Source organism: Pteropus medius, unplaced genomic scaffold (genome assembly GCF_902729225.1).
Source record: "Pteropus medius unplaced genomic scaffold, Ma_sr-lr_union100, whole genome shotgun sequence".
Lineage (NCBI taxonomy): Eukaryota > Metazoa > Chordata > Mammalia > Chiroptera > Pteropodidae > Pteropus > Pteropus medius.
This window is the reverse complement of record NW_024340849.1, coordinates 47,220,127-47,243,390: the sequence shown is the minus strand read 5'-3', so window position 1 is coordinate 47,243,390 and position 23,264 is coordinate 47,220,127. Positions and strand designations below refer to the sequence as shown.

The 23,264-nt window shown below is 33.0% G+C and overlaps 1 protein-coding gene and 2 pseudogenes across 1 annotated transcript in view; 2 read left to right on the top strand and 1 right to left on the bottom strand.

Annotated features, from left to right (window-relative positions):
* Positions 1–268: 268 nt before the first annotated feature.
* NDUFV2 (NADH:ubiquinone oxidoreductase core subunit V2) overlaps positions 269–23,264 on the bottom strand; it is a 29,097-nt gene continuing 6,101 nt past the window's right edge. Inside the window, exons 2-8 of the mRNA XM_039845858.1 lie at positions 16,485–16,550; positions 14,999–15,061; positions 14,781–14,897; positions 11,737–11,905; positions 10,337–10,446; positions 6,221–6,297; positions 269–654 (exon numbers count right to left, since the gene is read on the bottom strand). Of these exons, the coding sequence (XP_039701792.1) occupies positions 561–654; positions 6,221–6,297; positions 10,337–10,446; positions 11,737–11,905; positions 14,781–14,897; positions 14,999–15,061; positions 16,485–16,550 (696 nt within the window). The 3' untranslated portion in view covers positions 269–560. The remainder of the gene's footprint in view (positions 655–6,220; positions 6,298–10,336; positions 10,447–11,736; positions 11,906–14,780; positions 14,898–14,998; positions 15,062–16,484; positions 16,551–23,264) is intronic.
* On the top strand, positions 5,000–10,035 carry LOC120588593 (60S ribosomal protein L6-like; annotated as a pseudogene).
* On the top strand, positions 20,848–20,966 carry LOC120590411 (uncharacterized; annotated as a pseudogene).

Genomic DNA, 23,264 nt, shown 5'->3' with positions numbered 1-23,264 from the left:
GGCACCACAGACCAGTGTTCCTATGAGAATCTAATACCAGATGATCTGAGGTGGAACTGACATGGTGATGCTAGCGTTGGGGAGCTGCTGCAAATAGAAATGAAGCTTTGCTCCCTCACCCACCACTCACCTTGGACTGGTACCGTGGCCTGGGCGTTGGGGACCTCTGCTATAAATATAAAAATGTTTAAAGGGAGCACTGACATAAAGTTTATGGAAAGATCATGTTAACTTAAGACTTGGCAATGGCTAAGACAGGAAAGCAAAATGTATTTGAAATTTGACAGAATTTTTATTTTACAATAACCTAGCATTATTGATAAGAATGACCTGGCATTGAAAATTGTGATATTGGAGTAACTGTTAAATAGATTATGGAATAATGTGTTCATAGTTAGCAACACATAGCAGAAGACTTTAAAATGGAGCGCTGAAGTTCTGACATGGTACTTGTATCTCCAAGTTGCTAGGTTACTACCAAAATGTACACAGATTGAAATAAACAACATTAAAAATTTATGTAGATAGGAGATTCATGTTTATTTCTCCTATGTCATATATTATAGGCCCGCTTGCACACCAAAGCCAGGTCCTTTCGGTGGTTCAGTCAAAGAGGTAAGACCCCCAGCTGGCTCACAGGAGAAGCGTCCACTTCTGAAAAGAAAAGCAAGTAACATTAAATTGACTATTAATGGTTACCATTTATAAATTTTTACTTAAAGAAATTATAATTGTTACTTCCCAACAGCCCAGTTAAATAACTATTCCCACCACAAGAAACAGCATAGATTATTTAATCCAAACATTTCAACTTCTGCAAGATTTTCTTCCAAAGTTAAACATGAAAACTGACATAACAAATATCAAAACACCATAAATATGAATATAAAAATAACACTAATACCAGTCCCCATTTCTTGAACAGCGTACATACATTATTAGCTCATTTGATCTCAACAATGCCATGAGACAAGAGATATTGGCCTTATTTTACAGATATAGAAACCAAGCCTTGGGGAATTCAGCATCTGTCCAAGGATCAGAGCTTAACTGTAGCAAAATAATCCATTACAGAGGACATTTTAAAAAATCATGTTTTAATAAGCTATAGCACTACATTTATTCTTTTTATATTTTAATTTTATTTAGATTGAGATCTACCGTCACAGAAAGGAATACACACTGATACACTATATTTGGAATAAACTAGATTCCTTGATTTGGGAGGATGTCCCTTAGATGGAGTAAAGACAAAATCTATTTGTGGTTATGTTTTTAAAGGCTATATTAGTATTTTCAAAAAACAAGTTCCAGTCCAGGGTTGCTACCAAAGCCACAAAGAAAAGAAAACAAGAACAGGTCCTTATGTAGGAACCCATGAAGAGAAGCAGCACAGAGGTAGAAGAACTTGTCTTTTGTTTCACCCCCACACATACTTTCCCAGGTAATCTCTCAACCTCTGCCCTGTCTGACCTCTGTTGCTAGAGCCCAACTCAGCACCTACTCTTGGTTCACCCCTCCTATTCCCTGGCTTTGTTAATTTACCTTGTTCCTGCCACAGATTTTAGCTGAATAATTTGTTCAATTTACATCTCTTTATTCCCTCTGGCTTTGCCCTTCACATTCTGTCATCAATCTTATAAATCTACTTTTAAAGCCTTAGGAAGTCATTTTTTTGTTGAGAGGACAGGAAAGTGATACCACATAAGTTATAAGATGTAAGTATTGTAATGTAACTGAGTATTTAACAAAGAATGCCTACAAAGTCAGAAATTAGTTAATACATTTGCATTATAGGTTTGCTATGAAAAGCAGATCAAAAAACAGACACTGTGTACTATCTGTCAGAGCCTAAAACTGTTGTAGGGTTGAAGTAGCAAAATTAACTAGTAATACAGGTATAGCTGCTGCTCTTTGATTGCCAGTGAAATAATGAAATTAATTTATTTTGGAGGACCTTTCTTCTCTTTTACTAAGTTCCCTCTTGTGGTTTAAGCTCAGCTACTCCCTTTACCAATGCAAAGCAGGACCATTTTAAGATTATAAAAACCAAAGTTTCTGGAACAGTGAATGGGAGAATTAACCATGTACACTGCCTGAGCTCTTTACAGGATTATCTAGTTTTATATAAGAAAGTTATTTTAAGAATAACGTGGTCCAGTTTCCTAAAGTTTTTTCCATGAAATGACAGTCCCATGACATACTTGAGGGGGAAAAAAGGAGTTCCAGGGGTCCGTCGGCTTGCAAACTTTCTCCTTCCCCCACTATTCACAAAATGCACATTAAAGTATTTTATAAAGGCTGCAAAATCTTCCAATAATTAAAGCCTACAAACTTTATTTAATTTACTCATTATATAACCTTTCCCCTCATTTGATCTATAAACATGCATCAGAACACTAATAGAGAGGCAATGATCTAGCCCTATCTATTCACCTGACAGCCACAATTTACACTAGGGTATTCGCTTAATAAAAAACAAAAAATTATTTCCCTGATATGTTATGCTTAAAATACCATCTACTAATTACCGTTATCTTCACCACAATTCAAAAGTAAATCTGGCTTTTTAGCCATTCCAATACTATTTCTACATTCATCATTATAAACTCATATGCATTCTAGAAAACTTGTTTTTTCTGTATAGTTCTTATGGCTTAAAAAAAAAGTATATTTAAAGAAAATCTACTTTATGTAAGTTTAGTGCTTATCCTTTTAATACTACTCAGAGATACCACTGTCCCTACTTTTAGTGTAAAAAAAATAAGTGATTTTATTGTCTAGTTATTCAACGGCAACCACTTATATATTTTTACATATACTTTGTAGCCTACCTATATATTTTTTACATCTCAGATGTTATCTGCACCCCACAGAATTCTGAAAAATTTAAGATATCTTGATAAAATGAAATATGAATTCAAATCTGATTTAAAATTAGTTTTAGCTATTCCATACTGTAAAACTTCTATATATTAACTAGTAATTTGAAAATAACTTTAAAAGTTATTTTCAGTACTTTACCTGAAGAATAATCTCACCACATAAATATTTGCTTATTACTCTCAAAGTAAAGAGTACTGTCTTACAATCAGTTTAATATTTTCTTTCCAGACATCATTTACCAAAAATTAAAAAGCAGTTCTGAACCACCTAGAAACATTCTTTTACTAATTTTGGCCAGGGTAGACCTCATAGTGGTACTCAGAAATCAACTGGTTACTACTGAATCTGTTTAATTTCTCTCATTACTCAAAGAATCACAATGAGCACCTGTTTTAAATAGGTGAGCAAGTGCTTCAGTATAAAAATACTGATAAAAACGAATTAGCCAGTTTTGGTTAATTTAAAGAATAATTATAACTGTATTTTGAAAATTACTATCATCACAGTGTCTCTCATTATCCTATATATTCAAGAAATTAAGTTGGAGAAGGAGAGGGCAAGTTCTTGTTTCCATATGCTGGGAAGACATTCTGGAATTACCATGTCCAAATACAATCTTTATATATAACATTGATGGACTTTTTGCAATTATTGAAAAATAAGATTTATCTCTGCTTTTTAAATAAGAGTTGATAAGTAGTAAATAAAAAATGGGTTCAAAAACCAATAATTCTACTCTTTGGCTCAAACCTAGAATACTGGCAAAAAATCTCAGTGAAGAACTATTTACAATTACCAATAACATTCCTATTATAATCAGATGTTGAAAGTTCGAACTGTGGTTTTTAGTTCCTGTTAATTATAATAATGTTATAGTATCTCTTGTATTAAAAATAACAATAAACTCTAATTTCACCCCTGGTAATCTCATGCACACTTATGGCTTTACCATGAATGACAACTGATGAATCTCCAATCCATGTACCAGGCCTAATCTATTCCCTAAATTCTAGGCTCATATCTACCTTTTAGCAGTCTACCGTGGGTCTGTCTAGTAAGCATCTCAAACTTAACATGTCCAAAACAAAGTGACTTTTCTTCCCCAAACTTGCTCTACTGCAAATTTTCTCCATTTCAGTTAAAAGAACCACTGAGGTGGTGCTCAGGCCAAAGAGCTAGAAATCACTCATAATTCCTCTGCCCCATGATATCCACTAAATTTTAAACTATTCTCCACACAGCAATTAGGACAATAACTTTAACAATATCACTCATATCATTCCTTACTAAAAAGACTCCGACAACAGCTTTTTATTATATTTAGGTTCCAACCTAAATTACTTACCTAGGCCCTATCTATCTCTCTGAACGCCTCTACCACTTTCCTCCTTATCACCTCACTGCAACCATACTGTCATTTTTCCCCTAGGGCATTAATATATCCTCTTTTCCCTCCCTGAAATAGTCTTCCTCCAGTTCTTAACATGGTTTCTTTGGGATTATTGATTCAGGTCATGGCTCAAATGTTATCACTTTAGAGAGGCCTCTCCTGACTAAATTTATTCTCTATTCCCTAAGCCTGCTTTATTTGTCTTTATAGCATTTATTACTCAGATATTACATTAGTTGTCTGTCTCCATCACTAGAATACATTTGACAACTTTACCTTGTTCATAATTGTGCACACAACATAAAATAGTGCCTGGCACACAGCACACAGCACACACCCAAAAATGTTTGTGAAATAAATGAATGGCGAGGGACTGTCATTTTCCATGAAATGACAGTCCCATGACATACTTGAGGGTGAAAAAAGGAGTTCTTTCTATTTGTATGGCAGGAGATTAATGTTGGATTAATGTTGTGACTGACAGAAGGGAAGTAGGAGGTTCTAAATGGCAAAAATATGACTACTAATGAAAAGAGGACATCTAAAAAAACCAAGTAAATTTTATGAGGAAATCTGCACCTGAGACATTAAAACAAAATGAAAGAAGTTATAGTTTTAAATACAAATACAAGAGTAGCATAAACTTATTTAAAAATATCTGAGTCCTATAAACAAGCTGAAATTTGTGGAAATTATGGACTTTTTTGGGGGGTGGGGGGGAGGGTGCTACATTGGAAGCACAAGTAAGTAAGGGATATAGGACCAGTGGCTAAGAAAGATATTGTAATGTTAAATGACAAAGGCTTCACTTCAGTAGGCTCCATAATGGAGAATGCTTCTTCACAATGGAAATGTTTTATCCCCCAAAAATGTAATTGTAGCCCAATAAAAGTGAAGAACTAGGAACAAAATGCCAAATCTCTTCATGCAAATTCAATTTAGTGTTAAAAGAAGTTATACTTCTTAGAAAAGAAAGTAATAGTCAATAGAGGTCAGCTTGCCTTTACTAAACTTAAGTTATCCTGAACTGACCTCGTTTTCTTATTAGTCTGCCAGAAAATGAGTGAGTACTTCTAGAGTGCAGACTCCAGAACCACTCATATCCCCTGATTTAGTATTCAACTTCAGGAAATTGTTATTTATAACAAAAAGTAGGAAAACATATCTTAAAATGGGAATAAAGAGCACATCATAGTCCTCTTAATACATTAGAATACTATATAGCAATTAAAACCTAAGTTGAAATTTTATGTTATAAGCAGAAAGTACTTACAAAAGGATTACAACTGTATAAAACCATGAAAATATTTGCTAATATTAAAAGAGAGTTTTGAGTAATGTGAACACTTAGATATGGAATAAGGGTTTATTTAGCAGCAAAAGTTCAGGTTCATTACTGAAAGAAAAGTAACTAGTATAACACAACTGCAGGATGAGAGCAAACTGGATAAACAGAGTTTAAGCTGAAAAAGATCTAGGCATTCTAACTGACTATATGTGTAATTAATGGTGTAATGTATCTGAAATGAAAGTTGATGTAATTAGGCTGCATCATTACAAGCATACTGTCTAGAAGAAAGGAGACAGCCCCGCATGCACTGCACTGCTCAGCACATATCTCAAATACTGTGATTCGTTTAAGTACCTCTTTAGGAAAGTCATTGGTCAACTAGAAAACTACTAAAACCAAAACTTTTAAACGGTGGAATGGATTTCTATTTGTAGTAAATTTTCCTTCTTTATAAGTAGATAACATATGATTATCTGATAGCATCTTAGAAGGGAAAGAAATTTCTTGCTTTAGATGACAGGTTGGTTTGGATACTATCCAAGGCTCCTGACAACTTCTGTAAACTTAGGGTATAAAGTTTTAAAGACTGAGTTTATGTGAAGATCAATTTAGGTTAAACCATTAAAAATGCTCATATAGAAATAAAAGCATACCTTGGCCCAGGTTTTGGAATTTTGCCAGCCTTGAGCTCATCAATAATTTCTTCAATATCCTTAGGTGTGAGATCCTCCTGCAAAAAAAATATTAAAATAGTCCTATTAAAATTTCTACTACTGAAATCTGTATAAATCCCTTAGTTTATTATTTGTCTCTCTCAATTTACAAGTTAGTTACCAAGGCAGCAGCAACTGAATAATTCCTATATACAGTATATACTGCTACTATGTTACCTGAAGAGGTAGTACAGAATAGTCCTTTGAAGCGAAAGTTTCCCATGAGTCCTGGTTCTAACCCTTACTAGCTAGTAATCTTAGACAAGTTACTTAGCCTCCCTAAGTTTGTTTCTTCATTTGTAAACCTACTTTGGAGTGATTTTCAGGATTAAATTAAAAAATACATAAAATGAAACAGTGCCTTGGCACATGCTCAGCAAATGCTATGTCCTTGAAAAAACAGTGAGGTGGCAAGTAGTAATTAGCACCAGCAGGTATAGTAACTTAAAAGTAGATGCCTAATATCTATCCCTAACCTAAAGATCTAATACCCCAGCAGTATTTTCTTTCTTTTCCAGGTAAAATGCACCTTGTTTCAAAGTTCACTTTATTTTCAAAGGGAAAAGTAAAAAAACCTTCTTTTCGACACATTTATTTTAATGGTCTTGACCCTCTAAGCTCCATTTCAACCAGAACAGCTCTATATTTTATACACTGTGCACCTGTGTACAATTTCTATCTCAAGAAAGGGTACTGTTATTTAAAATAACAAATACAATTAAAACACAAACACATACACTTGTATACAAAGCTACTGCAACCTAAATCAAAAGACAATCAAAACAGAATGGGCACAATTAAACTAAGAAAAAAATGCCTAGACTACATTAGATCCCCTTCTCCCCCTCCAAAACTGTTGTGTTTAACAAAATGTTTTGAAGGACTTTAATACTATGCTAGAGAAATCAAGATTCATTACTGTATCTCCAGTACCTAGCCACATAAAAAGCCTTTAATATTTGTTGAGTAATTAAACATTTGTGAAATAAAAAGCTGCTTTCAAACTATTTAGGGTTTAGAGATGCTCAGCACTTCGCAATTATGAGAAATCTTTAAACTCATCTGACGATATTATTCCTCCTCCAACTATTTATTATGAGAATTTGAAAACTCTACACGAATACCCATATTCCTACCACCCAGATTCAACAATTTTTAATTTGCTGTATTTACATGATGTACAGATATGCCTTTTTTTATTTTGGCTGTACCATTTTAAGCAAGCTGCAGCCATCATGACACTTCACCCCTAAGACTTCGGCAGACATCTCTTAAGAAAATTTTCTTAAGTAACACAATGCCATTACCACACCTAATTAATAACAATTCCTTAATAAAATGTCAACTACATAGTCAAACCTATCTAACCATCCCCAAAATGTGATAGCGCTCTTTCCCATCTTGCACGATGGCGGGTGAACAAGCTGAGAAGCCAGACACTAAGAAGAAGCCTGAAGCCAGAAGGCTGATGCTGGTGGCAAGGTAAAGAAGGATAACCTCAAGGTCAAAACACCTAAGAAGGGGAAACCCCACTGCAGCTGAAACTCTGTCCTGGTCAGAGGAAATGGCAGATACTCCCGACCAGCTATGTATTCCAGAAAGGCCATGTACAAGAGGAAGTATTCAGCAGCTAAATCCAGGATTGAAAAGAAAAAGAAGGTTCTCGCTACTGTCACAAAACCAGTGGGTGGCTAAAAGAATGGTGGCACCTGAGTGGTTAAACTCCGTAAAATGCCTGGATACTAACTTACTGAATGAAGATGTGCCTCAAGAGCTGTTGAGCCATGGCAAGAAATCCTTCAGTCAGCATTCAAGAAAACTTTGGGCTAGCATCACCCCCAGGACCATTCCGATCATCCTCACTGGGCATCACAGAGGCAAGAGGTTTTCCTCTAAGCAGCTGAGCAGTGGCTTGCTACCTTGTGACTGGACTCTGTCTCTCAAACGAGTCCTCTATGTAGAACACACCAGAAATTTGACATCGCCACCGCCACCAAAATTGACTGTGAAAATCCCCAAACATCTCACTGATGCTTACTTCAAGAAGAAGCTGCACAATCACAGACACCAGGAGGGTGAGATTTTTAACACAGAGAGAAATACAAGATTACGGAACAGTGAAAGGTTGATCAGAAAGCCATGGACTCGCAAATTATGCCCCAAATCAAAGCTGTTCCTCAGCTCCAGGGCTACTTCCATTGTGTTTGCTCTCACAAATGGGGTTTATTCACACAAATCGGTGTTCTAAATTTATTACGAAAAACCTAATTAAATGCCTGATCTGTTAAAAAAAATAGCTGTTCTTTCCCTAAGCAAGATCCAATCAAAGTTTGTGACTATTTCATTTTATCTACTCATCAATTGAGATCCACAAAAGTTAAACTACCTTGCCAAACCATTACTAACTGAAAGAATGTTTATTTTTTAAATTTTATTATTTTTTATTTTATTATTTAGCTCTTAGATAAATCCATAGGTTTGTATTATTTAGACTTACAATGCTTCATACAAAGCCCTAATTCCTGTTTAAATCGAGATCCTCATTATTATGAGTAAATTGCAGAAATGTGGGAAAAGGGAACGCTGTTGCCACATTTTAAAGACTTTTTAAACTATGGGAAATAGATGAGGTAATAGATTTAAATCATTGATCATTAAAATGAAAAAAATCACTATAGGGAAGGAAATGCCCTAGAAATCTAACTAGCCAAGGAAATCAAATTTCATCTTCATTAAAAAATTACAGCTACCTGTTTCAAGCATTATGGCAGAATAGCTGTCCTTACCCTTGTAAAAACTATAAATGCTGGGTAAAATAAAAAACAAAAATTTTAAATTTCATCAATACAATGACAAAAAAGAAATACCTAGAGGCCAAAAACTCAAAAAAATCCAGGTTTGGAACACCAAGCAAACCTGGCTTCAGGGTCTCACAGCCTAAAGGGGCAAGAGACAAAGCCCCAGGCCACAAGAGACATGAAGTTAAGACCTCAAAAAGCTATACCCTCAATATAGAGGTAACTATAAATTAAACTGTCCTTCAAAAAACTGCTAGCCTGGAATCTTACACATTGGGGGAAGATGGGAGGGTGTGAAAGAGGAACTTTCTTTTGGGCCAGTAGCATTTCTGGGAGCAAGAGTAGTAAAGCAAATCTCTTTAAGAAGAGATTTATTAGTTTATTACTATTCAAAGAATTTCCATAAACAAATTTCTAAGAAGTATGAGCTAATGAGATATTGTGAATGAAAACTATTATATAATTAGGGTAGTAGATTATTAAAAAAAAAAGATAACAAGAAAACTCCAGACACTTGAATATTAACACTTCTAAAAAACAAAGGTCAAAATGCATATTTAAAAATATTTAGAACTAAATGATGAAAATATTCTTATCAAAACTTGTGAGATCTGGCTAAAAGAGTATTTAGGGAGAGGTATGATACCATCTCTGTAAAATGTTTAGAACAAGCAATACAGTATTACATATTAGCATGGCTGGATACATATATTTAAAAAGTTTAAAAACAGGTACAAGAAGAATACATACTTTTTATGATAGTGGTAACTTCTAGGAATGAATGGAAAGGAACAGAATTTTGGGTGGAGATGGCAATGGTTTACCTGCATCAGTAGCTTATTTCTACAAATAATAATAATGATAAAAATAATTTACTGACATGTGGGAAATGTTATTATCTGTTAAGTTTTGGTGGTTATTTTATGTATTTATATGGAAATTACTAAATTTTTTATAATTTAAAAGTTTTAAAAATGTATCATCTCTTGGAGTTAAATGAAAAAATGTTTAAAGATAATAATTAAAAAAAAATCTTCTGGTGAACAATAATGTGGAAGCTAAAACTAACATTTTTATGAAAGGTTTTCTATTCTTTGATTGTTAATAAATTTTGGAAACCAGGAAAAAAAAACCCTGGATATTAATGCCAATAATTTCTTCTAAATGAATAATAGAAACCAACACATAGAGGATGGAAAACCAAATATTCTAAATATGACATCATACAACTTTAATTTACATTAAGTGAAATACTCACATAGTAGTTGTCATTTATTTGAACCATTGGTGCATTTACACAGGCCCCTAAACATTCCACTTCTATAAGAGTGAAAAGTTTGTCAGGTGTAGTCTCTCCAACCTTTATTCCTAAAAATATAAATAATCACTGTAAGGACCAGGTTGTATTTTAATAGCAATATGGTCTAAGAAGAAAAAAGAAAAAAGCCTAACAACATATTAGAGGTATGCAATAAATATTTAAGAGTATTAAATTTCTTAAGCAATTCTGTACAATTACACTAGAACATTCAGGAATTTCTTAAGTGTACTTGTTCCTTTAAAAACAATCAAATTTCAGAAGACTCATCTCCAGTATTTGCTGTCTTATAGCAGTGCATCAGACTATATAATTTTCATTTTGATTGTGAAAATGCTGGGTAAAATCATACTATTAGATTGGCAAAGACTCAGAAAACTGCTAATGTCAAACATCATTAAGAATGTGAGGAAAACAATTACTCTCATATCTTGAGGGAAGACATTTTGGCAAAATATAGTAAAATCTGACTCAGCAATTCAACGTCCTGTAAACATTCTCAGTATACAATAGAATGAGTATGCAAAGATGAGTATTCATGAAAGTAGCCACAGAGTAAATTATAACAGAAAAATGAGGCAGACATACATATTATGCTATAGCCAAAATAAAGTGCAAAAAGCGAAAAGATGTATTACATTTAAGTATTTAATAATGAAAATAAATCAATACAAAACCTAAAACTAATATACTCAATTATTATCAGAATTTGCACCTTGAAGGTAAGGGGGTAGGATTCTGAACAAACTTCTGCTTTCTATTCTATATACTTTAATAATAAAGTATATAGAACTATATTTACAATATTTACAATATGCAAGTACTGTATATTCAGTAACAACAACAAAAAACCTTTTACTTCACTTGTTATGTATGGTTATAAATGCAGCAATGGCAGTTGTGAGGAAAAATGCCTTTTTAATTTTGTAAATGCCACTATAATAACACTCCTTCCTGAAGGTGTTATCATTCTTACTATTCTCTTATCTTATTTGTCCCAAGGCTAGTTTGGAAGAACATGAGGACAATATAGTCACTTAAAAAAAAAAATCACAATAAGTGAAACAATTTTCTAAACAAGGAAAACTTTAAAACTCCTAGAAGCTTTTCAAACATACTCAATGACTAGAAAAGAAAAGGTGGAAATTCAGCTTTGAGGCTGACAACTAAGGAAGAATACAAAATAAGAAAAAATAAAGGTAGACAGTAAGACAAAAATTTACTCATGAAGTACAAACCCAATATGATGGCAAGAGTTGGAAAATTTAAGTAGAAATAGGTCTACTCTAGAAAGACAATTCCAGTTTTCATAAAAGTTATCCATATAACGTGTCCCATACCAAGCTTTTTCTGAATGGCTTCCAGTATGCTGTCAGAGTTTCGAAGCATGCAAGGTGTAGTAGTGCAGACCTGAATGTGATACTTTCCAACTGGCTTTCGATTATACATTGTATAAAAAGTTGCTACTTCATATACTCTCATTGGAGGTACTTGTAAAACTTCTGCAACCTAAAAATATTAGGAAATTTTTAAATAACATAATCACAATGCTTACTGAACATTAGGTATGTTGTAAAAAGCATATTCATTATTGCTTCGATTTGGTAAAATCAGAAAAGTTCTTCAAAGCAGAAAATATACTAATATTTGATATTTGCAAGGTGTTAAGCTCTTCAATTATTTTTTTTAATTAAAATTATTGGGGTGATATTGGTTAATAAAATCAAATAGGTTTCAAGGGTACAATTCAATACTATGTCATATTTATATTGTATTGTGTGCTCACTACCCAGGTAAATTTCCTTCCATCACCAAAAGTCCTGTAATTTTTGTAGACACCTTATACTTAAACCACACAGAGCCCAGAAGCTAATGGTTACCCTACTCCTTGTCTCTATATCTTTAAGTCTAAATCTTTTTCTCTAAATCTTTAAGTCTTTCACTATTAAGAATTTCTACTTTGATCATTTCAACTATTATATTTTGTAACTTAAAATTTCTAACTGGCAAAAATTTGGTGGCCAAACCCCAATAAATTAAGCAATTATATTTTTCAACCTTTCACCAATTTTTCAAATAAGCTTTGACGTTACTGGTGATATATAGTGTGTGCAAATGGTTATGACAACAAAAGGTTGAGAATCAAAGCTTACCTACTAGCCCTTATTGGTTTACGTACACACACACACACACACACACACACACCCCTCCAGAACAATCCAAATATTAATTACTATTTCCTACTGCAATATTCTTTACAAAAGCCGGATCTTATAGAGACTAGTACTTTCCAACCTTTCACATTAAGGTATGTACAGAAAATATTTGTTTTGACATACTAGGGGGTTGGGGAGGTTAGGACCAAGAGATTCATTACTTGAGTACAATTCTCTTGGTCAGGGCAAGTCTGTGGGAAAATAAGGATTTTCAGCTGTTTGCTAGGGCTGGTGCACGTACATTCTACCATGACTATAATCCTGGCTGCAACTTTCTAGGTGATCTAATATTATTAATCTAGCGGGTTTTCAGATTTGATATCTATCATTCTTAAAAATTATGCATATATCTATGTTTTGACATGAAAGAAGAGCTCATTAAATGGCATTTCAGATGACAAATATATTGAACTTCCTCATATTGGGGATTCTAAAAAAAATATATTCTCAAAAGACATCTAATAACAGCTGACATGTGAAAGATTAATTCAGTGATACTAAACCAGGCATGTACCTCTGAATCTGGGGAGCTCTATCAAAATACACATGCTGGATCCCTACCACTGAAATAACTGAATAAATCTGGAGAAACCCTGATGTCTAATTTGAAAAAACTCCTCTCAGGCTGCTGCTGTGCACCTCCCTACACCTCAATGATGGTTAAGAAACTAATGTGTGAGCTTCTGGATTTTGTTTTTGTTCTAAGGTTGGGGTTTTCCTTAGGGAAGGAGAGAAACAATAACCTTAAGTCTCAAATGTAAAGTGGAAAGAATCGTAATTATATTCTCTACATGCTACTTTCTCCCTCTCACACATACACATCCAATTCAAAATAGAACAAGACAGTATTTTTTAAATGTTCTCACATTAGTTTCTCATTTATTTTATTTTGCTCTGCTCAACTTGCCACTCAGCAAGACTTTCGACAAGTTTGTTATTATTAAAAACCAATTCTTGCAAAAAAAAAGTATCTATGATTAAAAACATACCTAAATCACTATCCAGAAAGTTGGCTATTATAAAAAACAATGTTAAGTAATTTAGAAACCCCCAAATATGTGATTGGGGAAAAAAAAAAAAAAACACCTATGTTTACTCAAATATAGTACCAAATTTGTTTATAACATTTTTCATAATCCAGAAAATACTAAGGGTCCACAAGAGTGTTAGAGTACTGTACAAAGCAAGTGAGTGATCAATAAATAAAACCTAAAATTTGCATTTGGGATTCTATTAGATAAACAGGGGATATTCTTATTCCCCAAGAAAGATGATAATGGTCTAGCTTAACAGTTAGACCAAATAAAATTTAGAATGTGAAAAGAATAAAGTATAGCAAAAAATCTTTGCAAGTAGAAAAATGCATTAATTGGAAATGGTTCCCAGCTCTTATCACGTAGAAAGCATAATGTAACAACTGGAAGAGATCTATCTAGTTCCAAATCTGCACTGCAGATGAGGAAGTACATCCAGAGAAAAATTACACCTCTTAGCTCTAAGTCAAATAGATTTTCCATCATATTACATTGGCTTATTAGTTGTGTGATTCTCATAAGACTCAAATAATATAAGGTTTTGTAGTGCACTTTGTAAATTATACACTGTAACATACCATACAAATGAAGTTATATTAACAGAATATGAATAAACTTGATATTTGGATTAGTGTCAAAAACACAATCAGAAAAAAATGAATCATAAATATGTATGAAAAGACTAACTTCACTTAAATGGGTCACCATAGCATTTCTGTAGGTTGTTGATTCCAAGGTACCATAATCGAGTGTTGTATACCATAATATAAATTTTTGTTAGCTTGTAGCCAAAGCTGCAAAATATTATAGTCACATTAGCTATGAGATCTTTTTTACTGTAATTCTTTTAACTAGCACATTAATTTTCAGAATATCTTAACAGCAAATTATACATATTTGGGATCTTTTTATTATGGCCATTTCTCTCAAAAAGGGTGAAGGGGGAGAAAAATCTCTGTATTATTAAGGAAACCAAAAAAACACAAATATAATTTGAGAAAACATATAAGTGATTAAAGGGCTTCAAACTTTTATATTCTAACATATAATGACTGTCAGAGGAATTTCTACATAAGGAAGTTACTATACACAATCTCTCCTCTTTTTGAACTAAAGCAAAAACAAATTCAGTACCTTGTTCATAGCAGAAATAGGCAGCCATCCATTCTGTCTTTGGGCTAAATCCAGGACTGGAAGCACGGCTGCTGCTTTATGCCCTTCTGGATAGTTTTTTACAATTGCCTCTATCCTCTGCACCAAAGAAAAAGCACTTGTTTTTATACATCTGGAAGGTACTAAATATTCTGTAAATTAATTATAATGTTAATTTAGTCTACATAGAAACTACATACCTTATAGTTTTCTGGTGTGAAATCAAATGGGGTATCTGGGTTATTCTCAGGAGTATCTCTGTGCTACACAAAAGGAAAATGTTTCCCAAAATTATCAAAATTCTTTCAAAAGTGTGAAAAACTTTGTACATTACTATATTATTACTGATTGTTTAATCTCTTCACTTTATTTTCAACATGATATATAGCAATCCCTGCATCAAAAAGAATGGCTAAATTAATACACATTTGATGAGTATGATTACCCAAGTAATGTTAGCAGAATTCAAAATTTCAAAAGTTTTAGAAGTCATCATTAATGGTTTAAAGAAGTAGCTTTAGGATAAAAAAAACAGAGTTATTCAACTTGATTAGAGGATAGGATCTTCTAATTACCAAAACATTACCAATTATTAGAAGCCTTATGAAATTAAGACACAATTTTGAGTGTAAATATAGTTGATTTTTCTAAAAGAGAGTGTATCAAATTGTCAAAGGGACTCACTACTTTAGGGAGGGTACAAAAGCACTGTCTCTTCCCCATGAAACAGAAACTAAGCAACAGCTAGTTTTCCATAACAGAAACTAGCCAACAGCAAGAAGCTTTATTTTTTCTCCATAAAAGAGCAGGCCCTATTTAAAAACTGACAAGAAATGGCATGTCAACAGGAAATCAAATGAGTCACACTGAGATTAACACTTACACCGATAAATGTTCTGTATGTATGGTGAACACAGAACTGAATCCCTTAGTATGTTAACTTGGAGTTCTTTTTCAAGGACATAAAAGAGGGAAAAAAATGGAAACTTTGGACAATGATTTCAAATATTTGGCAAATCTGATACGTTTTTATACAAAGATGATAAAATAACAAGCAGGAATCTACTTATCAATAGCATGACTAACTCAATAAGATTCAGCCTGGAAATACTCAGTTTACAAAACTATACCACTAACACTAAATCATACAAGTCTACTAAATTGCCTTTAATCACCAGATTAATCCTTGAACACTGTACCTTGTCAGAGAAAGGGGATACATTATCTTATTCTTTCTGAACTGTGCATTTAAGCTGAGGGGTTCATTGACTTCTACCTGTAGTTAAATCCTGGAAACCGAAAATACAAAGGCCAACTACCAATGTATTCACTTTATTGCTAAAATCCATGTGTTTCAAAATAGTGCCATTTTGGGATTTCCCAACTTGCAGCCTCAGAATCTTCAGTAAGCCAACATGACTGATTTTTGAGAACCCAAAATGTGAACTCAGGTTAGTGCTTACAATAATTTCACCAAATAATCTAAATTATTTCCACCCTTGCCCTGGTAACAATTTAAACTGAAACCACAAATCTTTTGAAAGGTAATTAATTCAATTAGCTATTTTTAAATTTCCACAATGGCCAGGATATACCAGACACTAATACTTAAGATATTTTGGATTATTACAACAGATTTACCCAAATTTCCAAGTCTTTTCATTCTGAAGAAACCTAATTACTTACCACAAATAAAGCTCCTCCAGCTCCATTTTGCACTGCTGTCTTATGTAAATTCCTTATATGCCTTCCCTAAAATTTTAAGAAAATTTAGTAAATCACAAGCCTTAAGACATTTTCCATGTGTAAATATTTTAAGATCGTAACTAAAAACAGAATCGACTTACGTAAAAGATCTTAAGAAATACTGTCTACTACCCTACACCCTGCCCATTGTATTTCAGGAGATGTATAAAAAAATGGTGACCCAAAGATAAGGTTATTAACTTGCCTACATATAAGATGGCATACATCTGAAGAGTTAATGCACCTTTCACTTTAGTCTGAATCAAGTTGGATGCCCGCTTTCATTTAGTGTGGACCTTCACAAACATGTTTTCATTCTGTACTAATGAGTCATATAATCTGCACAAATGAGTCAACTGTATCCTCCTTTTTAATTCTTTACTTAGTTTAGAAGCTCCAGCCATAAAAGTAGTTTCAGAAAGCTGCTTATGATCTTTCGCAGAATGACCATACTTAATTGTTGTGGAAGAAATCCATTTAATTACCCTCTCCAACATTGCATTTCATTTCTCTTTGCCCTGTTGCTTTTCCCCCATTCCTACCTTATCACTCTCCCCTTGCAAAAGCGATTCAACTACTATTCAGACAGACATTCTGTGACTTCTAAGTTCTATTAACCACAGATGGTAGAACACTGGATTAAAACAAGCATGGAACTGGCAGAGTTGGACAATTCAAAGGTGGCAAACATGATAGAGAAGGAAGTAAAAGCAGTGATATAACACAATCACATTTTTCCCCTAGGTTCAAATAATATTTCAGTTAAAGAAATATGTGACATAGAACACTTCTTTTAATTAATAAGAAAAGACCCAGGTACAGAATGTACAACACAGGTTTAAAATATAAGACAGATAAATATCAGTTTCAGGATAATGGGAGAAGGGAGAATTCGATCTGCTAGTGGTACACAAGGAGGTTTCAAGTGTGCTGGTTTTGTTTCTTGGGCAGCAAGTGGATACACAGTGATTATATATATTTTTTGTGCCTGAAATATAAGTTTCTTTTAATAAAGGATGTAATACATATCAAGGAGACATTTTATGTTCTTATAATTTTATTCAATTTCTCCCAAATTGCTTCAGGGTTAATCTGTGAATTAAATATAAAGTTATGCCTATCTCCTTGATCTGTCTGTCTAGAACCTGGACTGAGACAAACATAAAACTAAGGTCCTAATTCTTAAATAGTACTATAAGAACAATATCAGCAATAAAGTTTTTAAAAAATTAACAAACTAAAATTTAGAAGACAGTATCTGCAACCACTTTACCTGAAAAAATGTGTGTGTATATATTAGATCAAAGAGTAATTTGTACTGAGTAACATGAGTGAGTACATTAAATTCTAAAAGAAAACAAAGGATTTCATTATAAAGGAAGGATTAATTTAAGAGTAGGAAAAGTATCCAATCCTCTTTCCTTAACTTTTTATTTACTGGCATTTTTATCTCCTCTCGCACAAGGCGGGTGTTCTCAGGGCTCAGATCTGTCCTAAGTTCTTAATAGATTTTTTGCCTCAAAGAGCTTATCAGTTCTCACCTATTAACTCTATGCTGATGACTCTTGAATCTTATAAACATCTGATGACAAAAAGTTCAGAGAGATCATAAACACATATGAATCAGTAAGAAAAATGAGTTAATATGAACAAAATTACACAATTCAAATAGTTAATAAACTTACTGGTAATTAAAAACAAACAATTACAAATGAGAACATTATAGCTATCAAATTAGCAAAGGAGGTTTTTTTAAAGATAACATTCAATTCTGTTAGTGTATGGTGGGCATACTTATACATTAGATAACAACTGACACAAACTTTTAGGAAAGCAAATTGGCATGGTGTATAGACAGACTAAATTAAGTTTCCTTCTTTTAGCCTAAATTCTACTTTAGAATTCTTTTACCCTAAAGAACAGTATAAAATGAGGATAATGGTTTATATAAAAATATTTTCTGCAGTGTTCAAAATACAAGCAACCAAAAAACTCAATGTAAGTTTTAAATAAATATTAATAATTCCAATAAAAATCATATTATATAGCTAACAAAAATCACATTTCCTAAATATAGTGACATAGAAAGAAGTATGTGTGTCACAACCATAACTGGAAAATATCAGGATTAAACAAAAAAGTATAAACTACAATCCCAATTATATTCAGTATAGACACAAAAAAGATTGGAAGGTCATAACAACTAAAAGGGCACAACTCTGTTATTTATGATATTGATAAGATTATAAGCATCTCTTATTTTATATTTTGTCTTTTTCTATCTTCTTTTACTTTCCAGGTTTCCTATTTAGCATAGATTAACTGACACACTGGCAAAAAAAAAAAAACGTATTTAAAACAAAACATTCATCAGGTACAAAACAAAACTTAGCACTCTGTTAATCTTATTTCTTCTTTCAATTTCCCTTTATATTAAATTAAACATCACCAATCTCTAAATTAAAATAGCTCCAGTTTGGGGTTAAAATTTGAACTCCTCATTATTCCAGAATCTGCCACATACCACTATTTAAAAGATAATCTTGAAAATTGGTCTTTAGGCTTATGTAGCTACATACTGGAAAATTTATTTTGAAGCACTATCTGGCTGACCTGTAATTCTGGATATGCACATAAGTTTACACACACACACACACACACACACACACATTCTGTCCAAAATAAAGTGTTTTAAAGTCCAAATCCTTGAAGACATACTACTAACTGAGAACAGTCAGGAAAAAGTGGTTAAGTTATAGGAAAAAACATTGGAGCTTTGGATTAATTCTTTTTTAAGATCTGTTTAGATTAATACTCTGCCACTTACTAAAACATGTGATCTTACACAAGTCAATTAACTTAAGCCTCAACTCTTGTACCTGCAAAACAGATACTTACTTACTGAAGTGTTTTGAGGTTCAAGTAATAGTTTCTTTGAACCTGTTACAGCATTATCTTATCTGCTTATTTGACATGAGGATAAAACATTTAAGAACTGAAAAATGGAAGATTTAAACAACTGCACTTTAAGAACCAAACATAACTTTTTTAAAACAGTAAATGCAATTCTTCTCTTCTTACAAAAACCTAAATATATATACATCTATATAGCATTTGAGAGCCTTAATTTCAATGTCTGAAGTCTACTTTAAGAATAGAAGGACTCAGATAATTTGCTTATAAAATAAAAGCAGCAAGCAAAATAATGAGTGTAAACTGATAAATATGAGCCCTTATTTTTTTCATCTGTTATGAACTGTTACTCATTCACTGCAAGTTAACGTTTGACCATTTTCAAAGCTGCCCTGCTTTTGGATATTTTTAAGAACTTCACCTATTTTACATTCATTATAAAATATACGCAGACATTTTCAATAAAGAAATAAGATATCAAGTTTAAATTAACATCTTTACACTACATAATGGGCCATTTGAATTCAATTTCACTTTAGAATAAAGAGGGATTCCAGGAGCAATAGGTCTTAAAACCAGAAGAAAATAATTTAGTTAGGCGGTACTGATTTGAAATGTAAAGTAAGTTTTACCTTTTTAGATGAGAGTCTAAGTTTCTACATTAGACTCTGAAATGTCTATGTACTTCAGTGAATTCCAGTAGAACTCAGTGAACTCCAATAGAAAGTCCAAGTAATTTTTTTTTTTTTTAATAAACAAGAACATAAACTAAGAATTTATAGTGGCTTCCACTTCTAGCTTACTCTTTTTTCAGAGTGTTTCAAAGGGAACACAGATTTACAACAGGAAAATAGTGAGTGGCAATGTTTTCTTTGGATTCAGGTAACTAGTGGTTTTGTGTTAAGTATTTCAACATACTTTTTCACTGACTCCTCAAAAATCTATGGTTAGTTATTATTTCCATTTTACTTTTAAAGAAACTTAAACTCAGAAACAGTAACCTGCCCTATACCATATAATTAGTGGCAGAGATGGATTCTGAGCCCAAGCCTTCTGAATCTAAGTTTTCTGCTCTTTCTACTAGACTATCATCATTTGCAATAGCAATACCAACAGCTCAAAATGACAAAAATTAAAGTTTTATATTCTTTCACCCACTCTCCAAGAATAGGATCTTTTTTCTTATTTTTTTAGCTTTCTTCTGTTGCCCAACATTAATAGTATCCAACTCTGCTCACCCTTCAGCTCTACCAGACATTTGCACTTATAAAAGGCTACATCCAGCCATGGGAATTTAATAAAGGACAAATAAGGTGTAAAACAAAACTGGCAGAATCAGTAACATAATTGTTCAGAAAGACAGGACTAGCCTACAGCCATGCCACCCTGAACACACAGCCATGCCACCCTGAACACACCTGATCCCATCTGATCTTGGAAGTTAAGCAAGGTCGGGTCTGATTAGTACTTGGCTGGGAGACCAACTAGGAAGACTGGGCGCTGTAGGCGCAAAAAAAAAAAAAGACAGGACTAAGGTAGGCAACTGAAAAAGTAGTCTATTCCTTTATTAGCAACCAATTCAGGCAAGGAACAGACCTTTTAGACCACCCTGAACATTTACAGCCCAAATACACAAAAACATGTGCACCTGCAGAGGGGCCACAACTCACCCATGTGAAACATCTCCTGGTAAAGATTGTTGGCTGCCTATATACTTTTTTATCCACTCTTCACCAATATTACTCCCTTACGACCTATGGCCTTCCCCAATGCCAGCTTGAGCAAAGGCCATTTCTTACAGCTGTCTAGAGCCAAGATATGCAGCAAAACTAAAAGCTCTCCCAAAAGTCTTCATCCATGATACAGTGAGTAGTTACTTTTACATTTTAAAAAATTCTTGAGAAATAGGTTGTTCAATGAATTTTAGTTTAATAAAATAGATGGGCTAGTAGTAACTTTGAAATCTATTTCAAAGATGATGATAAATACAAATGCTTACTCTGCCTCTACTGTGCTACAAAATTTACAAATACTGTAACTCGTTTACTCCGCACAATAACCCTACTATATACCATTTTACAGATGGGGAAACTATGGCTCAAAGAAGGAAGAAAAAAACATTCCCTAGATAACACAGCTAAATAAATGAAAAGTTAAATACAAGTTTTCCTGACTTGAGTACATGCTTTAACCATTAAAATTAGGATTAGCTGTATTTTCAAATCTACATAAGAGGGCTTCTACAAATGTCCTCCAAATAAAGTTCCATCAATAGTTTAACTAAAGATATTAATTTGGATTAAAGAAATATAAGTGATTTTTCTAGCACTATGAGAGAATTAACAAGTAGAATTTGGCCAAATTTCATATTATAGGAAAGCTACATGAACACCCAGGTATTAAAAGAGCATTATAGATTAAGATAACCATATTAATGGCAACAATATTAACAATTGCTTCCAGCCATCTTCACCAAATTAAAGGAAGCCATTCTTTAGGTATCTAAAATCTCATATAGATACAAACAACACTCAACTGTCCGCAGGACAGAAATACTTTACAGAAATGAACCGCCCAAACATCACTTTAGTCAGCAGACCTAGGTTCAGTATCATCTCCATCAATTACCATAACCTTGGGCAAGTTGCTGTGCATCTAGTTTTGCTCATCTATACAGTAACAGCAGTACCTATCTTAAACTGTTAAAGATGAAATGAGACAATGTTTAGCATAGTATCAATATAAATATTCGTGTTAACCAGTATTATTATTGGAGCTTTAACTAAACAGTAACACTTTAGTTTCCAATTATCTTTTCTTCTTGTGCCCCTAAAATGCTACCGAAGGAAACAAAAAAAGGAAAACAATGGGCCTCAATAATCTCAAAAACAGATGAGACTCTAAATAATTAAGTTGATTGTAAACATTCATTTCTCAAAGGTTTAAATGATTTTAAGAGCTTTTAGCCTAAAGCATTAACTGGTCAAACTTATACACAACTTATTTAAATTTAAAAATTAAACACAAATACTGTATACATTTTAATTGCTTTATTTTTTAGTTCTATGGACTAATACTCAAATAAGCACGTTTGTTTAAAATTTAATAAACCTATCACCACAAGGAGTCCAAGTATCAGTATTTTCAAAACACACTATATGATTCTTTTGATCAAAATTTGGGAAATGTTACTGTGTGGTATATGATATCTATTTCCTAGCTCAGTTAATGGATTTTATGAATAATCTTCAAAATGCTAATGACACTAAGAACAAGAAATGCTACGTGATGTTTTCCCACTCTGGATCTTTGGAAGTACTGAGGAATATTAAGGAATATTTAGTCAGTAAAAATAAGGAAATTCCTTTTCCATAGCTCAAAATGTTAGAAATGTACTACATGTCACTATAAATGTAACCATCTTAACAGAGCGTAACATTTGTATTCTTCAAACTATGTAATCTTTTTTTGTGGTACCACCATGATATCCCCTTAGGATCAAAACTGCATTCTTTTGATTCCAGAGTATTTTCTTTAAACATCAACTATTACTTTGTAATTAACAAATCTTTTTACTCATTCTCTTTTCTTTGTAATTTATTTTTCACTTCCTCTTTTTGAAACTTCCCCTTCTCAAGTAGCCAAAATCTTATAAATCTAACCTTATTCAGGAGCTGAAACACTCACTGGATTTTGGTTACTATTTTCAGGACATATTCTACCTTCCTTATGCTATTCTTGCACAGTATTTCATGTGCATTATAAATTGGTTAAGACAAGGACAAAATCATGTTCTGCTACTGGCTC